This window comes from Strigops habroptila, chromosome Z (genome assembly GCF_004027225.2).
Source record: "Strigops habroptila isolate Jane chromosome Z, bStrHab1.2.pri, whole genome shotgun sequence".
NCBI classification, from domain to species: domain Eukaryota; kingdom Metazoa; phylum Chordata; class Aves; order Psittaciformes; family Psittacidae; genus Strigops; species Strigops habroptila.
In genome coordinates this window covers 100,036,917-100,061,864 of record NC_044302.2, presented here as the reverse complement: position 1 = coordinate 100,061,864, position 24,948 = coordinate 100,036,917, and the positions used below count along the sequence as shown (strand labels likewise).

The 24,948-nt window shown below is 44.3% G+C and overlaps 1 protein-coding gene across 1 annotated transcript; it reads right to left on the bottom strand.

Moving 5' to 3' along the window:
* Nucleotides 1-129: 129 nt before the first annotated feature.
* On the bottom strand, nucleotides 130-24,948 carry SKA1 (spindle and kinetochore associated complex subunit 1). Its single transcript, XM_030470379.1, has 10 exons — nucleotides 24,807-24,948; nucleotides 23,285-23,403; nucleotides 22,231-22,355; nucleotides 21,447-21,532; nucleotides 18,000-18,134; nucleotides 14,994-15,146; nucleotides 11,976-12,128; nucleotides 8,988-9,122; nucleotides 3,350-3,519; nucleotides 130-1,292 (listed from the first exon to the last, which is right to left on the bottom strand). Exons 2-10 carry the CDS (start codon nucleotides 23,397-23,399, stop codon nucleotides 1,144-1,146), a joined length of 1,221 nt encoding a protein of 406 aa, XP_030326239.1. The 5' UTR covers nucleotides 23,400-23,403; nucleotides 24,807-24,948; the 3' UTR covers nucleotides 130-1,143.

The following is a 24,948-nucleotide window of genomic DNA, read 5'->3' as shown; positions in this document are numbered from 1 at the left end:
TTATTCCAATGCGATGCAGAGTAGAGACCTCAGCCTGGATCTCAATACCCGAAGCAGAAGACCAAAAAATCCCCACCTCAAAACCAACCACCCCCTGCCCCAGAAAAAGCACAGAAATCTAGGGTTATATTGCAGTTATTGGGATATCTTTATTAACAAACTTCAAATTTTAATTTTTATCTTTTTTAGCACATTGCCATCTTCACGAGGTAAAAGAGCAGATATTTTAGATCAGATGATAGGGTAAAAGCAGATACAGGCTCACAGACGAAAAGGATCACAGATTTTCTCATTAAGACAGCTTTGATTTTTTTTTTTTTTTTAATCAACTTGCAGAGTTAATACCTATCACAATTTTATTCTGGGACTCACTAAACTCCTAGGTATTTAAAAACAACCTTCTATAACAAAACCTGACAAGTTTGACCCTATTCTCGAAGTGAACGTCGACTTTTTTGCTTAAAAACACCCACTGCTCTAGTTTCGGTCTAAGAGGCTGGTCTGAGGGAAAAAACTGATTGCCTTTTTTTTATTCATAAGTATGAAACCCACATGGCCCACAGAAACTACCCGGCACAGAAATACCTGTTAAAGCTTAAAAGGCCTCAGATGTTCCTGTTCAAGTGATGGATGGTCCAAAACATACAATTAGGATCAGAAGGATTAAAAACAGAAAATCTGGAAATTGGTTTGAAGGATTTTAAAAAACCCCAGGATCAAATGCTTCCTTTGAATAGCTGCAGAGCTTTGGACACACTTTCTAACTCATAAACACAAAAGGAACACCATGACCATGCAGAGGATATTAACTTCCAAGCGCTGACCTGAAAATGTGATTAAAACTGCCTGTGACCACAGCTGAGCCAATCACATCTCTGGTTTGCAAATGTAATTTACCGAAAGACATGAGCTCCCTCTCAAGTTTTCAAAACAAAAATCAGATACTTTGAGGCCATTTGAGATTGCCTGTCCTGATTTACCATGTCTGAAAAACACTTTAAGGAAAACACTACCTTCCGGAAAATACGAGATCTGGACATTAATGCCCCTACATGGAATCTTTCTGCAGACAACAAAACTCTCTCTGTATCTCAAAACACTGCTGCCATCTATATCTGGGGTAAGCCGAGTACGGGAAGCACGTTAGCAGATGAGATAGCGGGTAACTCCTGTGGTACGGACTTCTTTCAATCTTCGACAGTGGCGCAGGATGGTGATGACCTGATAGAAGCGCTTATCTGTCTTCAGGCAGGTGAACAATTTGATATCCTCCTCCACAATAAAAGAACAACCTGGAAAACAAAAAAACGACTTTGCTAGAGAAATAACCGTGTTGTAGGGTACACTTAATATTGCACAAGTAACTACACAACCTCTACTTAGCAATTGCATGTGCTGATGAAAAATACAGTCATCAGCAGGACAGCCTCACAGTGTCTCAGGAGCTTTGTCCTACGTTCTAAACTATCATCAGAAAGAAGAAATACCAGCGGTTCCATTACGTTAATGGAAACCCTGCGCTGTCCACAGCCCCATTCAGTGAGCTCCCTCTGTTATCAGCTGTATCTACTAACATCTCCCAAACCCCACACGCTCCTCTGTCAGGGTATACATACAATCCCAGACTGGTTTGGGTTGGAGGGAGCTTAAAGCTCATCCAGCTCCAACCCCCTGCCACAGGCAGGGACACCTTCCACTAGAGCAGGTTGCTCCAAGCCCCTGTGTCCAACCTGGCCTTGAACACTGCCAGGGATGGGGCAGCCACAGCTTCTCTGGGAAAAGTCTGTGCCAGCGCCTCAGCACCCTCACAGGGAAGAGCTTCTGCCTCAGAGCTCATCTCAATCTCCCCTCTGGCAGGTTCAAGCCATTCCCCTTGTCCTGTCCCTCCAGGCCCTTGCCCAAAGCCCCTCTCCAGGTTTCCTGGAGCCCCTTTAGGCACTGGAGCTGCTCTAAGGTCTCCCCTTCAGGAGCCTTCTCTTCTCCAGGCTGCCCCAGCCCAGCTCTCTCAGCCTGGCTCCAGAGCAGAGCTGCTCCAGCCCTCGCAGCAGCTCCGGGGCCTCCTCTGGCCTCGCTCAAGCAGGTCCACAATATATTATCACCATACTATAATATTGGGAGAGTCTCAATCAGCAACAAATCCAAAGGAAGCAAGAAAATGTCTCCGTTTGTCATAAGGTGACTCCTGAGTACCCAGTGAATGCTTAGGGCAGAATGTTCTTGCATTCTGTCCAGGGCAAAAATTGAGAGGCAGGCCCCAACATAAAGAGCTCTCTCTTTCTGTGAGACAGAGAGAGTTTGCTCTGTGTTTTTATGTCTGAACTCAGAAACATGAGGACATGCTAAGGATATTGCCAAGCTCGGCATGTGCAGTACACCCCTCCAGGAATAATTACATTCTTGTTCTCGAAAGGAATGTCAAATAGGATATTTTAATATTAGAGATTCTTTGTGCCACGTATCTTTGAAAAACTAACCTGTAAGTACAACTGGCTTTTAAATTGAGGGAAAGACATTTTGGTGTGTTGTCACTCCTTCCATGCTTTGAAGAGGAGAAAACCTCTTAAGACCATCAGACAGCCCTGTCTTTTCCACAAACCCACTGCAGCATGACTGATTACCCACATTTCCCAACCTCAGAACAAATCTTTAATAGTTCGTGTCTATTCTAGCTTAGAAGCTGAAAGCACCATTTATACAGCTTGGTTATCAAAGCAGGAGCTTCCAGAACTTGTAGCAATTCGTCACTAAACCTTTGTGCGCTCAAAATGTTTGGTACAACACACTGTGAAAGTGATCATTTTTTCAGCGAAAACATATAAAAAGTAGCCAAGTTGGTTATGGGAAAACTCTTCACTCAAAACCATAACCCTTGTCGCTACACTGCATGACTTTATCCAGAAGAGGTGACTGGATTTTATACTGATTACCCAGATCTGTATAGTAATAGGACACTTACATTCCCTATGGCCTAGAATCTAATCTGGGGACAAATCTCTTTTCTGTTCCCCTTCCCTTACATGAAGGGGAAAGCAGAACTTCCCATGCTCCAGATTGCTGAAGCATTGTAACTCCACAAACTATTATGTTTTTTCATTGGTTCTCCATCTGAGAATAAGCAACAGCAGGTTTTCTAAACATTTTCACTCCACCAGGTTAGACCATTCCACCATCTACCAGAGCCTGCATAGACTATTTGCTGAGAATAAAATGCTCCAAGTTACACTGCGACATAAAAAGCACGTGCTGTCATTAATCATTCAATATCTTGTTCACTATCTTTATATTTGTGCTGCAATATCCAAGTGTTACGAATTTGGTACTAACAAAGGGATAAAAAAAAAAAAAGTACCTTCTGTAGCCTCAGTTTCTTCTTTCATGTACCTGTAGTACAGGTTTCTGTTTGGTGCACTCAGAGATCTTGGAGACTGATTGCGGATCTTGTATTTGATCATCACTGCTTTGTTTATGTCTTTAATAACTGCATTGATCTGTTCACACGTTAAGCGGCCTTTCATATACCTGCAAATAAAAAATAAAAATCAGTAACCAGAAAATCACAAAGTTCCGTGCTTATTTTTTGCTTTCATCAGCTTTCATTGAACACCTCACTTAGAGGCAGTTTCTTCTGCTCTGTGTTGAGGAATAAACATAGTAGTTAATTTTGTTCATTTCCTTGATTGTTTAATAATCTTGAAGGTAAAAAGCCATGATAAAACTTAAACCAGAAAAAGAAAACATTAGAAAGCTGAATTAAATAAAAAATATCCAGTGATTAAGTTGTAAGAAGCCTTTCAAGGTGGAATAAAGGTTGCTGTTGCAGTGTACCACTTGAACTACAAATGCAGAAAAAACAAGCAGCATTGCAGAAAACATTGTACAGGCCAAAACTGGAATTGAACGTTTCTGCCTAAGAGTGCAATGTGGTTTGTACTTTAATCATAAATAAACTGTGTGTGATCCCAGAGCCATTCCTTTGTTTTTCTGAAGAAATGCCAGTTTTGGGTTGTTTTCTCTATTTTACTGTGCAGCCTACTGAGCTACACAAGACACAGCTCTTCCGAACTTTCAGCGCAGTTCATAAAACTGGTACTAAAATAGCGAGATGTGCCAATAACAGCCTAGAGGTACAGCAAGCACAGAAGAGAAAAACAAAGTGATGTGGAAACATTAGAATACTGGAGTATTTGCAAGTAAAGCTATTTAGTATTTATAGATGTAAAGGCATGAATTCAAGGAAAAGGAGACATGCTACAAACTGAGGAGCCATTATATAAAAACCAAGGCTGAAACTCACATAAACAAGCAGTAACCTAAAGAGAAAATAAAACCCCAGAAACCACTGCAGTAAGAGAGAGGGCAGCCTTGTAACCTGAGTTATCCTGCGATTGCTTTTCAGGCACTCCAACAAACCAAACTTGGCTGTTTGTGTTTGGTTCGGTACCAGTTTACTGATGTGTGGAACTGAGGAAAGTGTTACAATTGGTTTGAAGAACAGAGTTCTTTAGGTCGGCACATCAGGTGGCTGAAAGCTGTAGGAGAGTAAGACTTAAAAGATCGATGAACAGGAAATTTCTTCCCTCATTTTAATCTGAACGGAAAAACATATTTGGAAAACATACAAAGCATTTAAAGCACAAGTAGCTAATCAATGAGAAATTCAATATTCCAAACCACAGTGTGGGCAGGCATTCTACAATTGCCAACTAAAAATAAGTGTTTGCTGTTGATTTTAAGAATAGCCAGTCCCTGCCAGGCAGACAGGCCTGCATGGGGAGTGTAAAAACTCCTGAATTCAAACCAGTTGCTCTAACTCCAGACTGAAGTGCTGCTAAGTTATTTGCAGACAGTTTTCAGCTGCATTGATACTTTGATTAATCCAGACTCAAAGTTGGAGGTGCAGCCATTTTTTTTTATGAAAATACTCTACTTTGCACAAATAACATCTGTTCAAATAAAAGCAGCACTACCACCCCTGAAATTCAGCCACACTTGGCGTAAACAACCACAGAAGGGCTTTGCCTGTATACATGAACTGCTGTTTATTGCTTTATCTGCATCCCTTAGCCTATTTATAAAGTCACAGGGGAAGGTGAAGAGCTACAAAGACTAAGGGCAGAGGATAAAATGCCTGTATTTAAGTTCCCATGCTCCCACTATCAGTAGACAAAGAGTGCGGGAAGAAGAAACAGAGAAGCAGGATTTGGTCACCCGAGCCTAAGAACCAAGTGCTCAGTGAGGGGCCCTCAGGAACCAAGGTGCTCGCAGGGGCCAGCAGATGTGCTGGGGTTTACAGACAACTCAGTAACTAGAGATCTGGCAGTGCGTGCTAAAGCATCTGCAATGGCACCAGGGAGTTCTGCTCAGCCAGCTGTCTTCTGGTTTCTCCAAAGGCATCCAGGGACAAGAGGGGGAGCTGGGGCACCTGCTAAGCATGGGGACACCAGCGTCACAGACATTTACATGTAGGTGCCTTCATCTGAAATGAAATTCTGCCAAAAGCAACTGCAGGTTTTTTTCTGTGCGTAACTGTAAGGATCATAAAACCCTCTCATGTTTTGATCCAGCCATGGCTAGAGAACACATAAATGCTGGCGTTTATTTCAGTTTGTACATACAGTAATATGAAAATAGAAACTTGAGAAGTTCCAAATTCACCCATTTAATTTTGATTTAAAACAACTTTAAAATCTACTTCACTACACCAAAAGCAAAAGAAAAAAAAAAAAATCAGATTTTTTTTTTTTTTTTTTAAAGAGTGACCCAATTTCTTTTTTTAATCCACAGAAGCTCTTTTCAAAACATTTTTCTCCCTAGGTATGAAAACCAAAGCACAGTGCTATGTTCTTCAAAGAAAAAAACATCAGTAAATCACATATATATCACTGGAAAAGAGATAAACCTCCTCCTAATGACAAGCCCCTGCTCCCTCAAAAGTGCTTAGGCTAAAAGAAACCTCTATTCCCCCAAGTTACCATCTTCTGAGACTTGAGAGTTATAAGGAATGTGCAGATTATAAAATATCTTAAGCGGAAAGAATTTTATACAGGGAATAAAGCAAGCATTTTCCTTTGCTTTGAATTCAATGTTAACTGAGACATCTACTGTGCAATTTCCTTTCTCTTCCTCCAAAAAGTGCCTTTCTGCGACAGATTTGAAGAGTGAGATAATTTGCAAGTTTCTTACTGTGCAGAAGCATTCTGTTTGATCACGGGACTCTGTATCTGCACCTTAACACAGCATGGACCTTTGCTAAATACCTGCTGCAGAGTTCCGAAATTATGAAGTCACTGCAGACAATACCCCTTTTCGTGCCCTAATGAAGTTAGGGATAGATTGTTGTTCACGTTCAGCACAAAGAGGGTGAAAACACCACCTAGATTATTCAGTTACAATCCACGGCAGCTGTGGGAGGAAGGGAGAGAGGAATGAGGCTCTTGGCAGATGCAAAATCCAAGATACCCAGCTGGTATGGGATTTAGACACATATGTGATGCATTTGTGCTTTACTAAGCCCCTCAGACAGGCTTAGCATAGGCACAGTCCTGTGCTAGCACAGCCAAGGAGCTCTGGGACTAGAGCTGCATAAAGATGCACCGGTATCCCTAGTTATATTTGCAGCAGGTATAAAGAGATCCTGCATCGGAACCAGTGCTGACCTAGAGAACTGGGATATGAGCCTAATTCTCATTCTTCTAAGACAATACGTTAGGAGTGAGAAAACTTGGGTCACAAGCTTGCTGCTTAGATTTGAATAAATAGTATGTGACATGGCAAGCTTAGCGGGCTCTCCCAATCTTCTATTACAACACAGCCAGGCAACAGAAAAAAAATGGTAGACTAATAGTACTATTTAAATTCATGTAAATCAGCCTCCACAGAACAAACATGCTTTTCCCATCTGAGTAAAAATATTCCTATAGCTCCAGAAGCACAGTTTAAGACATGACCTTTCTATAAACCAGGAATAAATAGAAGAGCATCCATCTGGGCTCCGTCCCTATCCTGCCACCAGGGATCTGCAGTGGAAAGTCTTCTACTTTCAAGGATAATGAAACAATCAAGAAGTTACAAGGAAGATCGTAGTTTTAAGTGGAAGTTACAATACTTGGCTGAAATGGATTATGTCTACAACTCCTGCCATAGCAAGAGACTAAAAATTCCTGTGCTCCAGGAAAGGAGCTCCTGTGCTCCTTTCCAAAATTTTATCAGGAGAGAAGTACCTACAGGATTAAATCCACCATATACCAGAAATGATCACCAGAGTAAAAACACCAGGAGCGCACATTTTTAAGAAGTAACGAAGAGTCCTCCTCCATGAGCTCAACATTCAGCCCCAAAAATGAGAAAAAAAAAAAATCGTACTGAAACAAGTGCTGTCAGGGAACACACTGAATCCAGACTCTTGCTGACAATGAACCAGTGAGCCCAGAGGAGGCCATGAAGGTGCTGCGAGGGCTGGAGCAGCTCTGCTCTGGAGCCAGGCTGAGAGAGCTGGGCTGGGGCAGCCTGGAGAAGAGAAGGCTCCTGAAGGGGACACCTTAGAGCAGCTCCAGCGCCTAAAGGGGCTCCAGGAAACCTGGAGAGGGGCTTTGGACAAGGGCCTGTAGGGACAGGCCAAGGGGAATGGCTTTAACCTGCCAGAGGGGACATTGAGATGAGCTCTGAGGCAGAAGCTCTTCCCTGTGAGGGTGCTGAGGCGCTGGCACAGGGTGCCCAGAGAAGCTGTGGCTGCCCCATCCCTGGCAGTGTTCAAGGCCAGGTTGGACACAGGGGCTTGGAGCAACCTGCTCTAGTGGAAGGTGTCCCTGCCCACGGCGGGTGCTTGGGACTGGATGAGCTTTAAGGTCCCTTCCAACACAAACCAGTCTGGGATTTTAGGATAACAATTTAGCTTTAGGCATCAAGAGAATTTCCTCATTTTGGCAGAAATGTTTGTCCTTGTCCAAAAAACGCCATTAAAGTTATTCCTACATGAAAGACTGCAAAACCCCTTTACTGAAGCAGCACGGGATGGGGCAGGTTGGTGCAGTCCAGCTGGTTTAGCCCCATATGGCCAGTGCAAAAGTCTAATGGAGAGTGGAGATTAACAGTAGACTATCGTGGCCTGAACGAAGTCACACCACCATTGAGTGCTGCCGTACCAGACATGCTACAACTTCAATATGAACTGGAGTCAAAGGCAGCCAAGTGGGATGCCACAAGTGATATTGCCAATGCATTTTTCTCAATCCCTTTGGCAGCAGAAAGCAGGCCACAGTTTGCTTTCCCTTGGAGGGGCGTCCAGGACACTTGAAACCGACTGCCCCAGGGGTGGAAACACAGCACTGCACTAGCTACTAAGAAGGAGAAAAATCACTGCTACAGCTGAACCCGGGACACAAGGAAATCTATTAATCAGGTCCTGATGATAGGGGAAAAAAAAATGCAGCTTTCTACTCCAGAAATCTGGGATGTTTCAGTGGGAGGTCTTTCTTGCTTTTATCAAGTCTGATTTCTTTTCCTGTCCAAGACCAGACTGGTAAGTCAGGACTTGAGGTTTTCAGAACCAATTGTTCGGTTGAATAAAACCAACATTTGTTATTATTCTCCCTTTTAAGCATAACCATAGCTTTCATCTTATGACATGAAGGCTCCTTTTTTTAATGTCTGTTCTTAAAACACAAAGAGAACCCATCTATACATACAGTAGCTAGGATATTTCATAAACTCAAAGTGACTTTGGGCACAAGAGGTTTGGGGTTTAACTGATGAATTCTGATCTTCCCAACATTAGAAAGGAACATAGTCACCTCTATCAGTTTCATTTCCAGGTTTCCCAGTGTTGCCTATAAGCTGTTTGGAGCTGTCATCACAACGTTCCACCCTGTGCAACACGTGCAATTTTAGAAGAGCTCTGTCAGTCCCAGTTCTGCAAGAGCTCACTCTCCCAGACCTACCTTTGCCACCAGACTGGCATGACAGGGGTAAGAGAAGCCACGCTTACTTACACAGGAACCTGGCCAAAATCTTCTGAGGTTACTGGAAGTAATTTGGCAGGTAATACTGCTGGTTTTGTAGGTTTTGTAAGTTTTGTTTCTTGGATTAGCTGGTGCTCATCACGATTCTCACTTTGCTTAGGGACACTGTAAAACAAATGAACATCAAGTGTATAAATAGCGGATAAGTATAAGGAGAATACCATCACATTATCAAGTCTGCTCACTCACAGACCTAAGTTCCAACCCATCTGTTTGAATGAAGACAATTCACAATCTTTCCTGAAAGAAAAAGATAAACAAAGCGTGCCTGCTCCATTGTAAGTTGCATTCTTCAGCTGACTTCAGGATAGCTCGCTATTTCTCTGCTAGAGAGGCTGCTAGCCAGTGAATCAGAAGCAGTCCAAACACAGCACAGAGCGGTTCAGAATTCAACGTACCATTACATTTCACACAGAACATGAGGCCTCGCTTTTTATCAGATGAACCACAGCACAGAGCTGCAGCCTAGCAGACAGATCTGAAATACTTCACATCTCTTTGAAACAATTTCAAATCTTGGGAAGCCTGACTCATCCATTAATGTTATAAAGCAAAGAAATGCAACACCATCCAGCAGGCTAGGGTTTTTTTATATATGTATTTTTGTTCCTTAAAGATTCCAAAAGATGAAGAATGTCCTGCTTTGAGTCATTATCAGAGTATTATTTCTATGAAATTACTGTTCCTCCAAGCCCTCAGCTTAGAGCCTCAAACCCCAGAATATTCGCCTGTCACACACCTAGCTGCTCTCCTACTCACTGATAAGAGGACAGCAAAGGGGATGCATTTGGCCAAATCCATCTGAATACAAGAACGTTACTGGGCTGAGATGCGCAACAGAAATAACTTAAAGCAGTACCAAGCTGATCTGTCACGAATAACTGATCCTCTACTTCAATCCAAGCTTCCCACAAGAAGAGATCTTTGTTTGACAGGGCCCTACAGTCAGTGAAGTGCACAGTAGTGCCCCATCTGTTGACATGAGGGCTGAGATTTGATGTGTTGCTCAATGCGACACCTCCAAACCCAGTGTCCCTCTTGCTAGGGAAGATGACCGCAGTGTGGAGGACAGCCAGTGCCACCTGCTGGACTCCCAAACTGTCTGGTCTGTGACTCAGGGACAGGGGAATGCTCTGCTCCCCGCCACACCACAGGGCAGAGCCCTTCTGAAAGCCAGTTAAACTAATTCAGATTTAAACATCTGAAAAACAAGATGAGGCACTGCACAAAACTGATCCTGGCACCCCTGAGGTAGCATTAGTGGCAGGGAACATCAGCAAAGAGTTCCCTCAGGGAAGGGTGTGGATTTTTTGGTGGTGTGGAAGGTGGATATGAAGTAGAAGGATAAACACAAGGACCAAGAGAGGTGTGTTCACATCTGAAAACTTCATTCCTCCCATATACTCCAGTCTTCTGCTATCCTCCTCACTACAGCAAACCTACCTTTCCTAGAGGATTCCCTGTTCATCTATACCATCTGTAACGTGCAGGTACTTCTGCTTTGGGTTCCCACCCACTACCTTTGCTCTAAATAGGGGCAATGAGATAGTACATATACACAGTTCACTGCTGACCTGAACCAGGAAAAAAAAAGAACTGAAGTATGTTTCAAAACCTTGCTTTGGTGTAATGATAAACTGGTCTCTCAATAGACACCTGGAATACAAACGGCTTAAGATACTCAGAGAACACAAGAGGAAAATAGCTAAAGTCATGAATTGTCCCATTCCTCTGTGGGTGCGTTCTCATTCTTCCTCAGATTTGAAGGCCTGTCTCACCAGCGCTCAAGTGCTTTGCCTTCTCCATTGCTTATGATATGCACTCAACCGACAATTAGTGCTTGGCTCCCCATGCATTTTGGGACGTACAGGAACAGAAATGGAGAAAATCAACAGAGCAAGGTTTGTGGAAGAGGACTGAAGGCCTGTATACAGTGACACAGGTGGATCCTGACCAATTACGCCCTGTCTAGCACTTGCTTGATCCTCCACTGCACAACAAAGTGAACATCCAGAACTGACAACATGGGAGACACGGGCACAGGGTGCCCAGAGAAGCTGTGGCTGCCCCATCCCTGGCAGTGTTCAAGGCCAGGTTGGACACAGGGGCTTGGAGCAACCTGCTCTAGTGGAAGGTTGCTCCACTAGGAGCATATAACCCAACCTGCCCGTAGCAGGGGGTTGGGACTGGATGAGCTTTAAGGTCTCTTCCAACACAAACCAGTCTGAGATTTTAGGCTAACAATTTAGCTTCAGGCATCAAGAGGATTTCCTCATTTTGGCAGAAATATTTGTCCTTGTCCAAACAATGCCGTTTAAGAAAAGTTATTCCTACTTGACAGACTGCCGACAAGGGTATCTATTAATCAGGTCCTGATGGTAGGGGAAAAAAAAATGCAGCTTTCTACTCCAGAAATCTGGGATGTTTCAGTGGGCGGTCTTTCTTGCTTTTATCAAGTCTGATTTCTTTTCCTGTCCAAGACCAGACTGGTAAGTCAGGACTTGAGGTTTTCAGAACCAATTGTTCGGTTGAATAAAACCAACATTTGTTATTATTCTCCCTTTTAAGCATAACCATAGCTTTCATCTTATGACATGAAGGCTCCTTTTTTTAATGTCTGTTCTTAAAACACAAAGAGAACCCATCTATACATACAGTAGCTAGGATATTTCATAAACTCAAAGTGACTTTGGGCACAAGAGGTTTGGGGTTTAACTGATGAATTCTGATCTTCCCAACATTAGAAAGGAACATAGTCACCTCTATCAGTTTCATTTCCAGGTTTCCCAGTGTTGCCTATAAGCTATTTGGAGCTGTCATCACAACGTTCCACCCTGTGCAACACGTGCAATTTTAGAAGAGCTCTGTCAGTCCCAGTTCTGCAAGAGCTCACTCTCCCAGACCTACCTTTGCCACCAGACTGGCATGACAGGGGTAAGAGAAGCCACGCTTACTTACACAGGAACCTGGCCAGGATTTCTTGAGGTTTTTGCAGGCACTTTGGCAGGCAATGCTGGTACTTCAGATACTCTTGTGAGTTTTGTAGGTTTTCTAAGTTTTGTTTCTTGGATTAGCTGGTGCTCATCACGATTCTCACTTTGCTTAGGGACACTGTAAAACAAATGAACATCAAGTGTATAAATAGCGGATAAGTATAAGGAGAATACCATCACATTATCAAGTCTGCTCACTCACAGACCTAAGTTCCAACCCATCTGTTTGAATGAAGACAATTCACAATCTTTCCTGAAAGAAAAAGATAAACAAAGCGTGCCTGCTCCATTGTAAGTTGCATTCTTCAGCTGACTTCAGGATAGCTCGCTATTTCTCTGCTAGAGAGGCTGCTAGCCAGTGAATCAGAAGCAGTCCAAACACAGCACAGAGCGGTTCAGAATTCAACGTACCATTACATTTCACACAGAACATGAGGCCTCGCTTTTTATCAGATGAACCACAGCACAGAGCTGCAGCCTAGCAGACAGATCTGAAATACTTCACATCTCTTTGAAACAATTTCAAATCTTGGGAAGCCTGACTCATCCATTAATGTTATAAAGCAAAGAAATGCAACACCATCCAGCAGGCTAGGGTTTTTTATATATGTATTTTTGTTCCTTAAAGATTCCAAAAGATGAAGAATGTCCTGCTTTGAGTCATTATCAGAGTATTATTTCTATGAAATTACTGTTCCTCCAAGCCCTCAGCTTAGAGCCTCAAACCCCAGAATATTCGCCTGTCACACACCTAGCTGCTCTCCTACTCACTGATAAGAGGACAGCAAAGGGGATGCATTTGGCCAAATCCATCTGAATACAAGAACGTTACTGGGCTGAGATGCGCAACAGAAATAACTTGAAGCAGTACCAAGCTGATCTGTCACGAATAACTGATCCTCTACTTCAATCTAAGCTTCCCACAAGAAGAGATCTTTGTTTGACAGGGCCCTACAGTCAGTGAAGGGCACAGTAGTGCCCCATCTGTTGACATGAGGGCTGAGATTTGATGTGTTGCTGAGATTTGATGTCAATGCGACACCTCCAAACCCAGTGTCCCTCTTGCTAGGGAAGATGACCGCAGTGTGGAGGACAGCCAGTGCCACCTGCTGGACTCCCAAACTGTCTGGTCTGTGACTCAGGGACAGGGGAATGCTCTGCTCCCCGCCACACCACAGGGCAGAGCCCTTCTGAAAGCCAGTTAAACTAATTCAGATTTAAACATCTGAAAAACAAGATGAGGCACTGCACAAAACTGATCCTGGCACCCCTGAGGTAGCATTAGTGGCAGGGAACATCAGCAAAGAGTTCCCTCAGGGAAGGGTGTGGATTTTTTGGTGGTGTGGAAGGTGGATATGAAGTAGAAGGATAAACACAAGGACCAAGAGAGGTGTGTTCACATCTGAAAACTTCATTCCTCCCATATACTCCAGTCTTCTGCTATCCTCCTCACTACAGCAAACCTACCTTTCCTAGAGGATTCCCTGTTCATCTATACCATCTGTAACGTGCAGGTACTTCTGCTTTGGGTTCCCACCCACTACCTTTGCTCTAAATAGGGGCAATGAGATAGTACATATACACAGTTCACTGCTGACCTGAACCAGGAAAAAAAAAGAACTGAAGTATGTTTCAAAACCTTGCTTTGGTGTAATGATAAACTGGTCTCTCAATAGACACCTGGAATACAAACGGCTTAAGATACTCAGAGAACACAAGAGGAAAATAGCTAAAGTCATGAATTGTCCCATTCCTCTGTGGGTGCGTTCTCATTCTTCCTCAGATTTGAAGGCCTGTCTCACCAGCGCTCAAGTGCTTTGCCTTCTCCATTGCTTATGATATGCACTCAACCGACAATTAGTGCTTGGCTCCCCATGCATTTTGGGACGTACAGGAACAGAAATGGAGAAAATCAACAGAGCAAGGTTTGTGGAAGAGGACTGAAGGCCTGTATACAGTGACACAGGTGGATCCTGACCAATTACGCCCTGTCTAGCACTTGCTTGATCCTCCACTGCACAACAAAGTGAACATCCAGAACTGACAACATGGGAGACACGGGCACAGGGTGCCCAGAGAAGCTGTGGCTGCCCCATCCCTGGCAGTGTTCAAGGCCAGGTTGGACACAGGGGCTTGGAGCAACCTGCTCTAGTGGAAGGTTGCTCCACTAGGAGCATATAACCCAACCTGCCCGTAGCAGGGGGTTGGGACTGGATGAGCTTTAAGGTCTCTTCCAACACAAACCAGTCTGAGATTTTAGGCTAACAATTTAGCTTCAGGCATCAAGAGGATTTCCTCATTTTTGCAGAAATATTTGTCCTTGTCCAAACAATGCCGTTTAAGAAAAGTTATTCCTACTTGACAGACTGCCGACAAGGGTATCTATTAATCAGGTCCTGATGGTAGGGGAAAAAAAAAATGCAACTTTCTACTCCAGAAATCTGGGATGTTTCAGTGGGAGGTCTTTCTTGCTTTTATCAAGTCTGATTTCTTTTCCTGTCCAAGACCAGACTGGTAAGTCAGGACTTGAGGTTTTCAGAACCAATTGTTAGGTTGAATAAAACCAACATTTGTTATTATTCTCCCTTTTAAGCATAACCATAGCTTTCATCTTATGACATGAAGGCTCCTTTTTTTAATGTCTGTTCTTAAAACACAAAGAGAACCCATCTATACATACAGTAGCTAGGATATTTCATAAACTCAAAGTGACTTTGGGCACAAGAGGTTTGGGGTTTAACTGATGAATTCTGATCTTCCCAACATTAGAAAGGAACATAGTCACCTCTATCAGTTTCATTTCCAGGTTTCCCAGTGTTGCCTATAAGCTGTTTGGAGCTGTCATCACAACGTTCCACCCTGTGCAACACGTGCAATTTTAGAAGAGCTCTGTCAGTCCCAGTTCTGCAAGAGCTCACTCTCCCAGACCTACCTTTGCCACCAGACTGGCATGACAGGGGTAAGAGAAGCCACGCTTACTTACACAGGAACCTGGCCAGGATTTCTTGAGGTTTTTGCAGGCACTTTGGCAGGCAATGCTGGTACTTCAGATACTCTTGTGAGTTTTGTAGGTTTTCTAAGTTTTGTTTCTTGGATTAGATGGTGCTCATCACGATTCTCACTTTGCTTAGGGACACTGTAAAACAAATGAACATCAAGTGTATAAATAGCGGATAAGTATAAGGAGAATACCATCACATTATCAAGTCTGCTCACTCACAGACCTAAGTTCCAACCCATCTGTTTGAATGAAGACAATTCACAATCTTTCCTGAAAGAAAAAGATAAACAAAGCGTGCCTGCTCCATTGTAAGTTGCATTCTTCAGCTGACTTCAGGATAGCTCGCTATTTCTCTGCTAGAGAGGCTGCTAGCCAGTGAATCAGAAGCAGTCCAAACACAGCACAGAGCGGTTCAGAATTCAACGTACCATTACATTTCACACAGAACATGAGGCCTCGCTTTTTATCAGATGAACCACAGCACAGAGCTGCAGCCTAGCAGACAGATCTGAAATACTTCACATCTCTTTGAAACAATTTCAAATCTTGGGAAGCCTGACTCATCCATTAATGTTATAAAGCAAAGAAATGCAACACCATCCAGCAGGCTAGGGTTTTTTTATATATGTATTTTTGTTCCTTAAAGATTCCAAAAGATGAAGAATGTCCTGCTTTGAGTCATTATCAGAGTATTATTTCTATGAAATTACTGTTCCTCCAAGCCCTCAGCTTAGAGCCTCAAACCCCAGAATATTCGCCTGTCACACACCTAGCTGCTCTCCTACTCACTGATAAGAGGACAGCAAAGGGGATGCATTTGGCCAAATCCATCTGAATACAAGAACGTTACTGGGCTGAGATGCGCAACAGAAATAACTTAAAGCAGTACCAAGCTGATCTGTCACGAATAACTGATCCTCTACTTCAATCCAAGCTTCCCACAAGAAGAGATCTTTGTTTGACAGGGCCCTACAGTCAGTGAAGTGCACAGTAGTGCCCCATCTGTTGACATGAGGGCTGAGATTTGATGTGTTGCTCAATGCGACACCTCCAAACCCAGTGTCCCTCTTGCTAGGGAAGATGACCGCAGTGTGGAGGACAGCCAGTGCCACCTGCTGGACTCCCAAACTGTCTGGTCTGTGACTCAGGGACAGGGGAATGCTCTGCTCCCCGCCACACCACAGGGCAGAGCCCTTCTGAAAGCCAGTTAAACTAATTCAGATTTAAACATCTGAAAAACAAGATGAGGCACTGCACAAAACTGATCCTGGCACCCCTGAGGTAGCATTAGTGGCAGGGAACATCAGCAAAGAGTTCCCTCAGGGAAGGGTGTGGATTTTTTGGTGGTGTGGAAGGTGGATATGAAGTAGAAGGATAAACACAAGGACCAAGAGAGGTGTGTTCACATCTGAAAACTTCATTCCTCCCATATACTCCAGTCTTCTGCTATCCTCCTCACTACAGCAAACCTACCTTTCCTAGAGGATTCCCTGTTCATCTATACCATCTGTAACGTGCAGGTACTTCTGCTTTGGGTTCCCACCCACTACCTTTGCTCTAAATAGGGGCAATGAGATAGTACATATACACAGTTCACTGCTGACCTGAACCAGGAAAAAAAAAGAACTGAAGTATGTTTCAAAACCTTGCTTTGGTGTAATGATAAACTGGTCTCTCAATAGACACCTGGAATACAAACGGCTTAAGATACTCAGAGAACACAAGAGGAAAATAGCTAAAGTCATGAATTGTCCCATTCCTCTGTGGGTGCGTTCTCATTCTTCCTCAGATTTGAAGGCCTGTCTCACCAGCGCTCAAGTGCTTTGCCTTCTCCATTGCTTATGATATGCACTCAACCGACAATTAGTGCTTGGCTCCCCATGCATTTTGGGACGTACAGGAACAGAAATGGAGAAAATCAACAGAGCAAGGTTTGTGGAAGAGGACTGAAGGCCTGTATACAGTGACACAGGTGGATCCTGACCAATTACGCCCTGTCTAGCACTTGCTTGATCCTCCACTGCACAACAAAGTGAACATCCAGAACTGACAACATGGGAGACACGGGCACAGGGTGCCCAGAGAAGCTGTGGCTGCCCCATCCCTGGCAGTGTTCAAGGCCAGGTTGGACACAGGGGCTTGGAGCAACCTGCTCTAGTGGAAGGTTGCTCCACTAGGAGCATATAACCCAACCTGCCCGTAGCAGGGGGTTGGGACTGGATGAGCTTTAAGGTCTCTTCCAACACAAACCAGTCTGAGATTTTAGGCTAACAATTTAGCTTTAGGCATCAAGAGGATTTCCTCATTTTTGCAGAAATATTTGTCCTTGTCCAAATAATGCCGTTTAAGAAAAGTTATTCCTACTTGACAGACTGCAGACAAGGGTATCTATTAATCAGGTCCTGATGGTAGGGGAAAAAAAAATGCAGCTTTCTACTCCAGAAATCTGGGATGTTTCAGTGGGAGGTCTTTCTTGCTTTTATCAAGTCTGATTTCTTTTCCTGTCCAAGACCAGACTGGTAAGTCAGGACTTGAGGTTTTCAGAACCAATTGTTCGGTTGAATAAAACTAACATTTGTTATTATTCTCCCTTTTAAGCATAACCATAGCTTTCATCTTATGACATGAAGGCTCCTTTTTTTAATGTCTGTTCTTAAAACACAAAAAGAACCCATCTATACATACAGTAGCTAGGATATTTCATAAACTCAAAGTGACTTTGGGCACAAGAGGTTTGGGGTTTAACTGATGAATTCTGATCTTCCCAACATTAGAAAGGAACATAGTCACCTCTATCAGTTTCATTTCCAGGTTTCCCAGTGTTGCCTATAAGCTATTTGGAGCTGTCATCACAACGTTCCACCCTGTGCAACACGTGCAATTTTAGAAGAGCTCTGTCAGTCCCAGTTCTGCAAGAGCTCACTCTCCCAGACCTACCTTTGCCACCAGACTGGCATGACAGGGGTAAGAGAAGCCACGCTTACTTACACAGGAACCTGGCCAGGATTTCTTGAGGTTTTTGCAGGCACTTTGGCAGGTAATACTGCTGGTTTTGTAGGTTTTCTAAGTTTTGTTTCTTGGATTAGCTGGTGCTCATCACGATTCTCACTTTGCTTAGGGACACTGTAAAACAAATGAACATCAAGTGTATAAATAGCGGATAAGTATAAGGAGAATACCATTACATTATCAAGTCTGCTCACTCACAGGCCTAAGTTCCAACCCATCTGTTTGAATGAAGACAATTCACAATCTTTCCTGAAAGAAAAAGATAAACAAAGCGTGCCTGCTCCATTGTAAGTTGCATTCTTCAGCTGACTTCAGGATAGCTCGCTATTTCTCTGCTAGAGAGGCTGCTAGCCAGTGAATCAGAAGCAGTCCAAACACAGCACAGAGCGGTTCAGAATTCAACGTACCATTACATTTCACACAGAACATGAGGCCTCGCTTTTTATCAGATGAACCTCCTCTAGTGGAAGGTGTCCCTGCCCATTGCAGGATGTTGGAACTGGATGAGCTTTAAGGTCTCTTCAAACCAAAACCAGTCTGTGATTCTACAACAAAGGAGGAAGGGTGCTTTGACAAATGGCATCAACATCTAATATACCTTCAGGAAAACCTGAGAACATGAACTGACACTGACAGAACAACAGCTGTAAGCTGCACAGCACAATCTGTAGAGAATTATTAGAAAAGCTTTCTTAGTTTTACATGTGTGGTTCTGCCTAGAAAGGGAAGGACTAGCTAAAGTCGTATCACAATTAACTTCTTGATCAAAAGCAGGACAAGGTGGGAGGGGAAACTAACATCCCAAAGCATCTGTTTGATATCAGAGGTGACACGATCACTAAATAAGCCTTATTTACATCTAAACAATTTCCAGGAGCCAAGGTAAACTTAAAGGGTTTTCCTAAATTTAGAAAGCAAGTTATGAAAGGAAGGCAGAACTTCAGTGATAATTTCTGAAGGATTTCCACTTTTACTCACATACAGAGAAAAACCCTACCATCTAAATAGAAAAGGCAATTGAAAAGAAGCAACACATCTCTAGACACGCTTTCGGAGGCTGTTTCCTAAACTGAGGGTTCATGATTAAAAGGTTGTAGACAGAAAAAGGTTTCTGCACAAGTCATCTCCTTACAGGCTATAACTAGTCCAAGTTTCAATACAAGCAGCAGCTACAGAGATGAGAATATTGATACACACTATCTAAAAATCAGAGTTCATTTTTCTCTTCTGGAACCCTACTTCCATGTCCTTAACCTTTTACTTTGCTGGAATATGCCTGTAAAGTGCTCAGCCTGAGACTTGTCTGGCATAAGGAACAAGACCAGGTAAAGCCAATAGATTCAGGGCACATATTGGAAGCACTGAATTCAAACAGACTGAAACATTGCCTTCTGGCAAGCTACAAGGGTAGAAACAACTTCTGGGATTGCCAGATCTCTAGAAGAGACCCTGTACCGGATTTGTGGGGCAAGGTTTTGGCAGCAGGGGGGTTACAGCTTCTATGAGAAGCTGCTAGAAACTTCCCATATCTGGTAAGAGCCAATAGTAGCCGGTTCCAAGACAGACATGCTGCTGGCCGAGGCTGAGCCCATCAGCAATGGTGGTAGCACCTCTGGTTTAACATATTTAAGGAGGGGGAAAATCCTCAATAACTGCAGCTGGAGTGAGAATGTATGAGAGGAACAGCCCTGCAGACACCGAGGTCAGTGAGGAAGGAGGGAGGCGAGATTCCCTTGCAGCCTGTGGTACACACCATGGTGAGGCAGGCTGTGCCCCAGCAGCCTGGGGAGGGCCATGGTGGAGCAGATATCACCCTGTAGCCCGAGGAGGACCCCACGCTGCCAAAGGAGTCTGTGACCCCATGGGAAGCCCATGCTGGAGCAGGCTCTTGGCAGGACCTGTGGCTCCCTGGAGAGCTGGAGCTCCCCTGGTTTGCTGCAGGACTTGTGACACTGCAGGGGACTCACGCTGGAGCAGCCTGTTCCTGAAGTACTGCACCCATGGAAGAGACCCACGCAGCCACTCGCTTGCTCCCCCCCAGCTTTTCCCCCTGCTCCTGGCAGGATGGAGAGGAGAATATAAACCCCACGGGTTGAGATAAGAATGGTCCAACAACTAAAGTGTAATATAACACTACTAACAAGAGAGAGAATATGAAACTAAAAGGGGAAAGGAAAAAAAAAACAACCCAACAACAAACACAAGTGATGCACAATACAATTGCTCACCACCCACTGACTTGATACCCAGCCCGACCTGAGCAGCAATCTGGGCCTTCCAGAAGGACTTGGGGTATTGGGCAAGGAGAAGCTCCCCATGACCCGGCTTCAGTGTGCGCTTGAGCCCAGAACCCCCCCGTAGACTGGGCTGCACCCCCAGACCGTGAGCAGCAGGTCAGGGAGGGGATCCTGCCCCTCTGCTGCGCTCTGGGGAGACCCCCCCTGCAGTCCTGGTCCAGCTCTGGGGCAACAGCACAAGAGGGACGTGGAGCTGTTGGAGCGAGGCCAGAGGAGGCCCCGGAGCTGCTGCGAGGGCTGGAGCAGCTCTGCTCTGGAGCCAGGCTGAGAGAGCTGGGCTGGGGCAGCCTGGAGAAGAGAAGGCTCCTGAAGGGGACACCTTAGAGCAGCTCCAGTGCCTAAAGGGGCTCCAGGAAACCTGGAGAGGGGCTTTGGGCAAGGGCCTGGAGGGACAGGACAAGGGGAATGGCTTGAACCTGCCAGAGGGGAGATTGAGATGAGCTCTGAGGCAGAAGCTCTTCCCTGTGAGGGTGCTGAGGCGCTGGCACAGACTTTTCCCAGAGAAGCTGTGGCTGCCCGATCCCTGGCAGTGTTCAAGGCCAGGTTGGACACAGGGGCTTGGAGCAACCTGCTCTAGTGGAAGGTGTCCCTGCCCGTGGCAGGTGGTTGGAGCTGGATCAGCTTTAAGCTCCCTTCCAACACAAACCAGTCTGGGATTCCATGATAATTCAAATCCTCACAATAAATGATTGAGTTAGAGGATTTTTTTTTTTTTTTTTAATTATATTTGGAAGGACAGTGTTGAACCTCAGTTCTAGTGACTCAGCATTCAGATCATTATCCCACCCCTCAGTCCTTAGGCACTGCAGCTATCAAATCAGTGTGTTTGTGATTCTGTAGTAAGAAATGCTCAGATTTAAAGAAAAAGTAGTTTTCTACTATAATGTCTCATCTGCCACTGGAAGCTTCCATTTGAACAATTGGGTATTTTACAGGTTTTACCTAAAGGATTTTTTAGGGTGCTAGCACAAGCTTGAAAGTGAACAGTCAAGAGCAAACTCCAGAATCAATACATATAACAACCTCAACACCCAAATGTTCACATTTAATGTACAGGACAAGGAATACCATGCTGCGGCTGGACACTGCCAGGAGCACCCCAAGCTCTCCATACACATGTACCACATACCAGTCCTGGCACACACGATTAGGAAGTACTTTTTCCATGAAGTACTGTGCTTGACGTTCTTGACCCTCAGCAGCCTCCTGGAGCTCCTAAAATTAATGTTAAGGCTTCATCAGAAATCTTAAACTATTAATGTCAAGCAAGTAAAACTAGTTTACTATTAGGGCATTGCTAAAGCAAATTTTAACTTGGCAACAGGTTCTTTGCTCTCCCCTCATCATCTCAGTTCTTTACCCCCTAATTTCCCAAAAGCAACTAGTAAAGCTCAGAAAAACACATCTAGGAATGTCTGTCCTTGCCCTCAAAGTGGCAAAGAACTGTGAGTGGGCAAGAAGAAAAACCTTTACCAATATACCTTAGTAAGTCTGGGCAGGGGAATGGTGGGGGTAATGAAGAGATACTACAGGAAACTCATCTACATTCCCCAAGCAACACTTTCACAAAAGGCTTAACACATGAAAGCACTGCAAACACTTATTAGAACAACAGATAAATACTCTAATTAAATAGTTTTTGTAGCTGTAGCAAGGATGCAAAAATAGAAGTGCTCTTTAGCTCACGGTATCTGTTATGATAAAGATGCGCCTTCAATGTGTAAACCTTGAAAAATAAAATGTTTAGTTTTCACTGTGCTGGAGAGCTGCTTAATAAACCATTAGTAAGCCTGATACAGGCCCCAGCTTCTTCTGTAAGCACTGAGGATCTGGAAAAGAACAACTACACGCTTATCAAACATTCGAGTCTTTCAGTATTTTATGAATAGGATTAAAAAAAGAAAAAAGGTTACATTTAGCGATGCGTTCAGTTTTACATTTCGTTGAACTTCAGATTCCATTTTACTCAGGATATCATGCAAGATGATCATCTGCTGTCTTATTTTAAAGACCCCATATCTAATGGATGGTTTGTAATCTGACAAAAAGAAAGAAGGTTAAGCCAAAACATCTCCAACACAAAATGAAAATCCCATTTCCCTCCCCTCCACAAGCAGCAATTATCTACTAACTCTATGCTCCCCAACCACCAATATCTTTCCAGAAGCAGCAGCAATATTTGCTGGTCAAACTGTCAACCATAGAGCCAACAGAGTTCGAAGCTGCTGTGGGAATAAAGGCTTCTCTCCAGCACGAGGCTGGAAAGCACTAAGCTTTACCCACTACTGCTGCAGGTTACAGGTGGAAGACACAGGTTTTAAACACAGTCTGGCTTTCACAACCACTTGGCTGCAGCACCCTGATCTCCCTCATGATCTCCCTCTGTTTAGGGATATAGTTCCTCTGCAAACGGGAGGTTAGCCTGGATGACCAGATGACCTGCCCAACCAACACTTCTATGATCCTGATTAATCTCTATTTGTGCCTAGGAAAGGATAAGAGATTAATGTAAAACATTCAGATCTATTTCAGTACGTCAGATTAAATAAGCTTGTTACCCACTGTGGGTTTTCATCACAGCCAGACACTCCTGGAATGCTAGGATAAGACACCTGCATAAATATCCATCGATGCCTTTGCAGTTTTATGATTAGGCTTAACACACTCACCTAAGATACCCACCAAGATAGGTTTTTTTCTCCTATCTGGGTCTTTCCCCACAAATTATATAAAATACAGGGTACTTTAACCACCAGTCTTCAAGTCCCTCACCAGAAGATACTTCCACTTAGCCTACGTTCTCCGCTTGGCACCCCTGATAATTCTCCCATTTTACCTTCCTTGCTCACTTTGTTCTCTTTCTATTTTACTCAATTTCCACTTCATGTCACATTCCTTGTATAAGTAGAGCATTTCCATTTTCTGCAAGGAGGTGCAAACCAAAACCCACTCTTAAGTTTTTTTTACCTATGTTTCTAAATTGAAGAATCCTTTTAACCTCCAAAACCTTCCTTTTGGTTTCATTGCATAAAATGTCCAAGTCGGAGAAGAACACATCTGAGGGCATCAAAGCCTCTGCCATTACTCTGAGGGGAAACAAAGAATGCAGTAGTTAAAGAAAGACCCGAGCTGCAAACACTAAGCATGTAAGCAGCATTTTAAAGAGGACCCCGATCTGCTAAAGAAGCAAACGGAACCTAAACGAAGCAGTAGATGTAATAACTACCTTATATGTTATGGCACTGAAAGCAGCAGAGGAAGCAGAAAATGACTGGGGTTAGACAAAACAAAGCAATTTCCCTGAACTCTGGAGATAAACACAGTGTAATATCAGTACGATTCCTCATGAAACTGAATTAAGTCTTTATTATATTACAGTGCTCACTACTAAAGGAGTTGGAAACTTACTGCAATAAACAGGAAATACTGGTTTACATGGAGTAGATCTATAAGTCCCTCTCTGGGATGCATCATGAGGTGATCAATATTTAAAGAGGCTGTGGTTGTTGCCGGTTTTTTAACTAATTAAACAAAAAAAAACACAACAAAGGCACCCCCCCCCCCGAAAGAAAACAACAAACAGCAACAACAAAAACACAAGGAGAAAAACCCCTGCGTGCTCTTGCTTGCTAGCAGAGAATGGAAGCACAAAAAGTAGCATTATAGAAAACCAGACTGGTTTGGGTTGGAAGGGAGCTTAAAGCTCATCCAATTCCACCCCCCTGCCACGGGCAGGGACACCTTCCACTAGAGCAGGTTGCTCCAAGCCCCTGTGTCCAACCTGGCCTTGAACACTGCCAGGGATGGGGCAGCCACAGCTTCTCTGGGAAAAGTCTGTGCCAGCGCCTCAGCACCCTCACAGGGAAGAGCTTCTGCCTCAGAGCTCACCTCAATCTCCCCTCTGGCAGGTTAAAGCCATTCCCCTTGTCCTGTCCCTACAGGACCTTGTCCAAAGCCCCTCTCCAGGTTTCCTGGAGCCCCTTTAGGCACTGGAGCTGCTCTAAGGTGTCCCCTTCAGGAGCCTTCTCTTCTCCACGCTGCCCCAGCCCAGCTCTCTCAGCCTGGCTCCAGAGCAGAGCTGCTCCAGCCCTCGCAGCAGCTCCACGAAATATCGGTTACTCATGTGTAAGCATGCTTATTAACCAATTATTATTAGAGCAAATAACTGACAAAAATACACGGCTGAAATCGCCGCGTACCACCCCGCCGCGCCCGGGCAGCCATCCTGTGCTCCCGCCGCTCCCGCCGGCGGCTCCACCACACCGGAAAACGAAGTTTTATTTTACTTTTAGTTTTACAGCGCTACGAACCAGCACGCTATCAGCTATTAGAATCAGTTATTAGAGCTTGGCCGACCCCCCCGCCTCAGGAGAAGCGGGAAGGGCTCCTTCCTACCCCGCATTACTCCGCGGCACCCCCAGCCCCTTCACTCCCTATTTTCTCCTCACGAAACGCCCCAACAAGACCTCTTCTCTCCACCGGCACTTACCGCTGCTGCGGCGACCAGCGCCGGCTTTGCTCGGGACGAGAAAGAGGGGGGAAACGAGGAACGATCGCGGAGAACGGCGGCTGGGTGCGAGCGGATCTGGTTCAAAACCACCGCGCTCTGCCGGCCGTTGAGAAATGCGCGC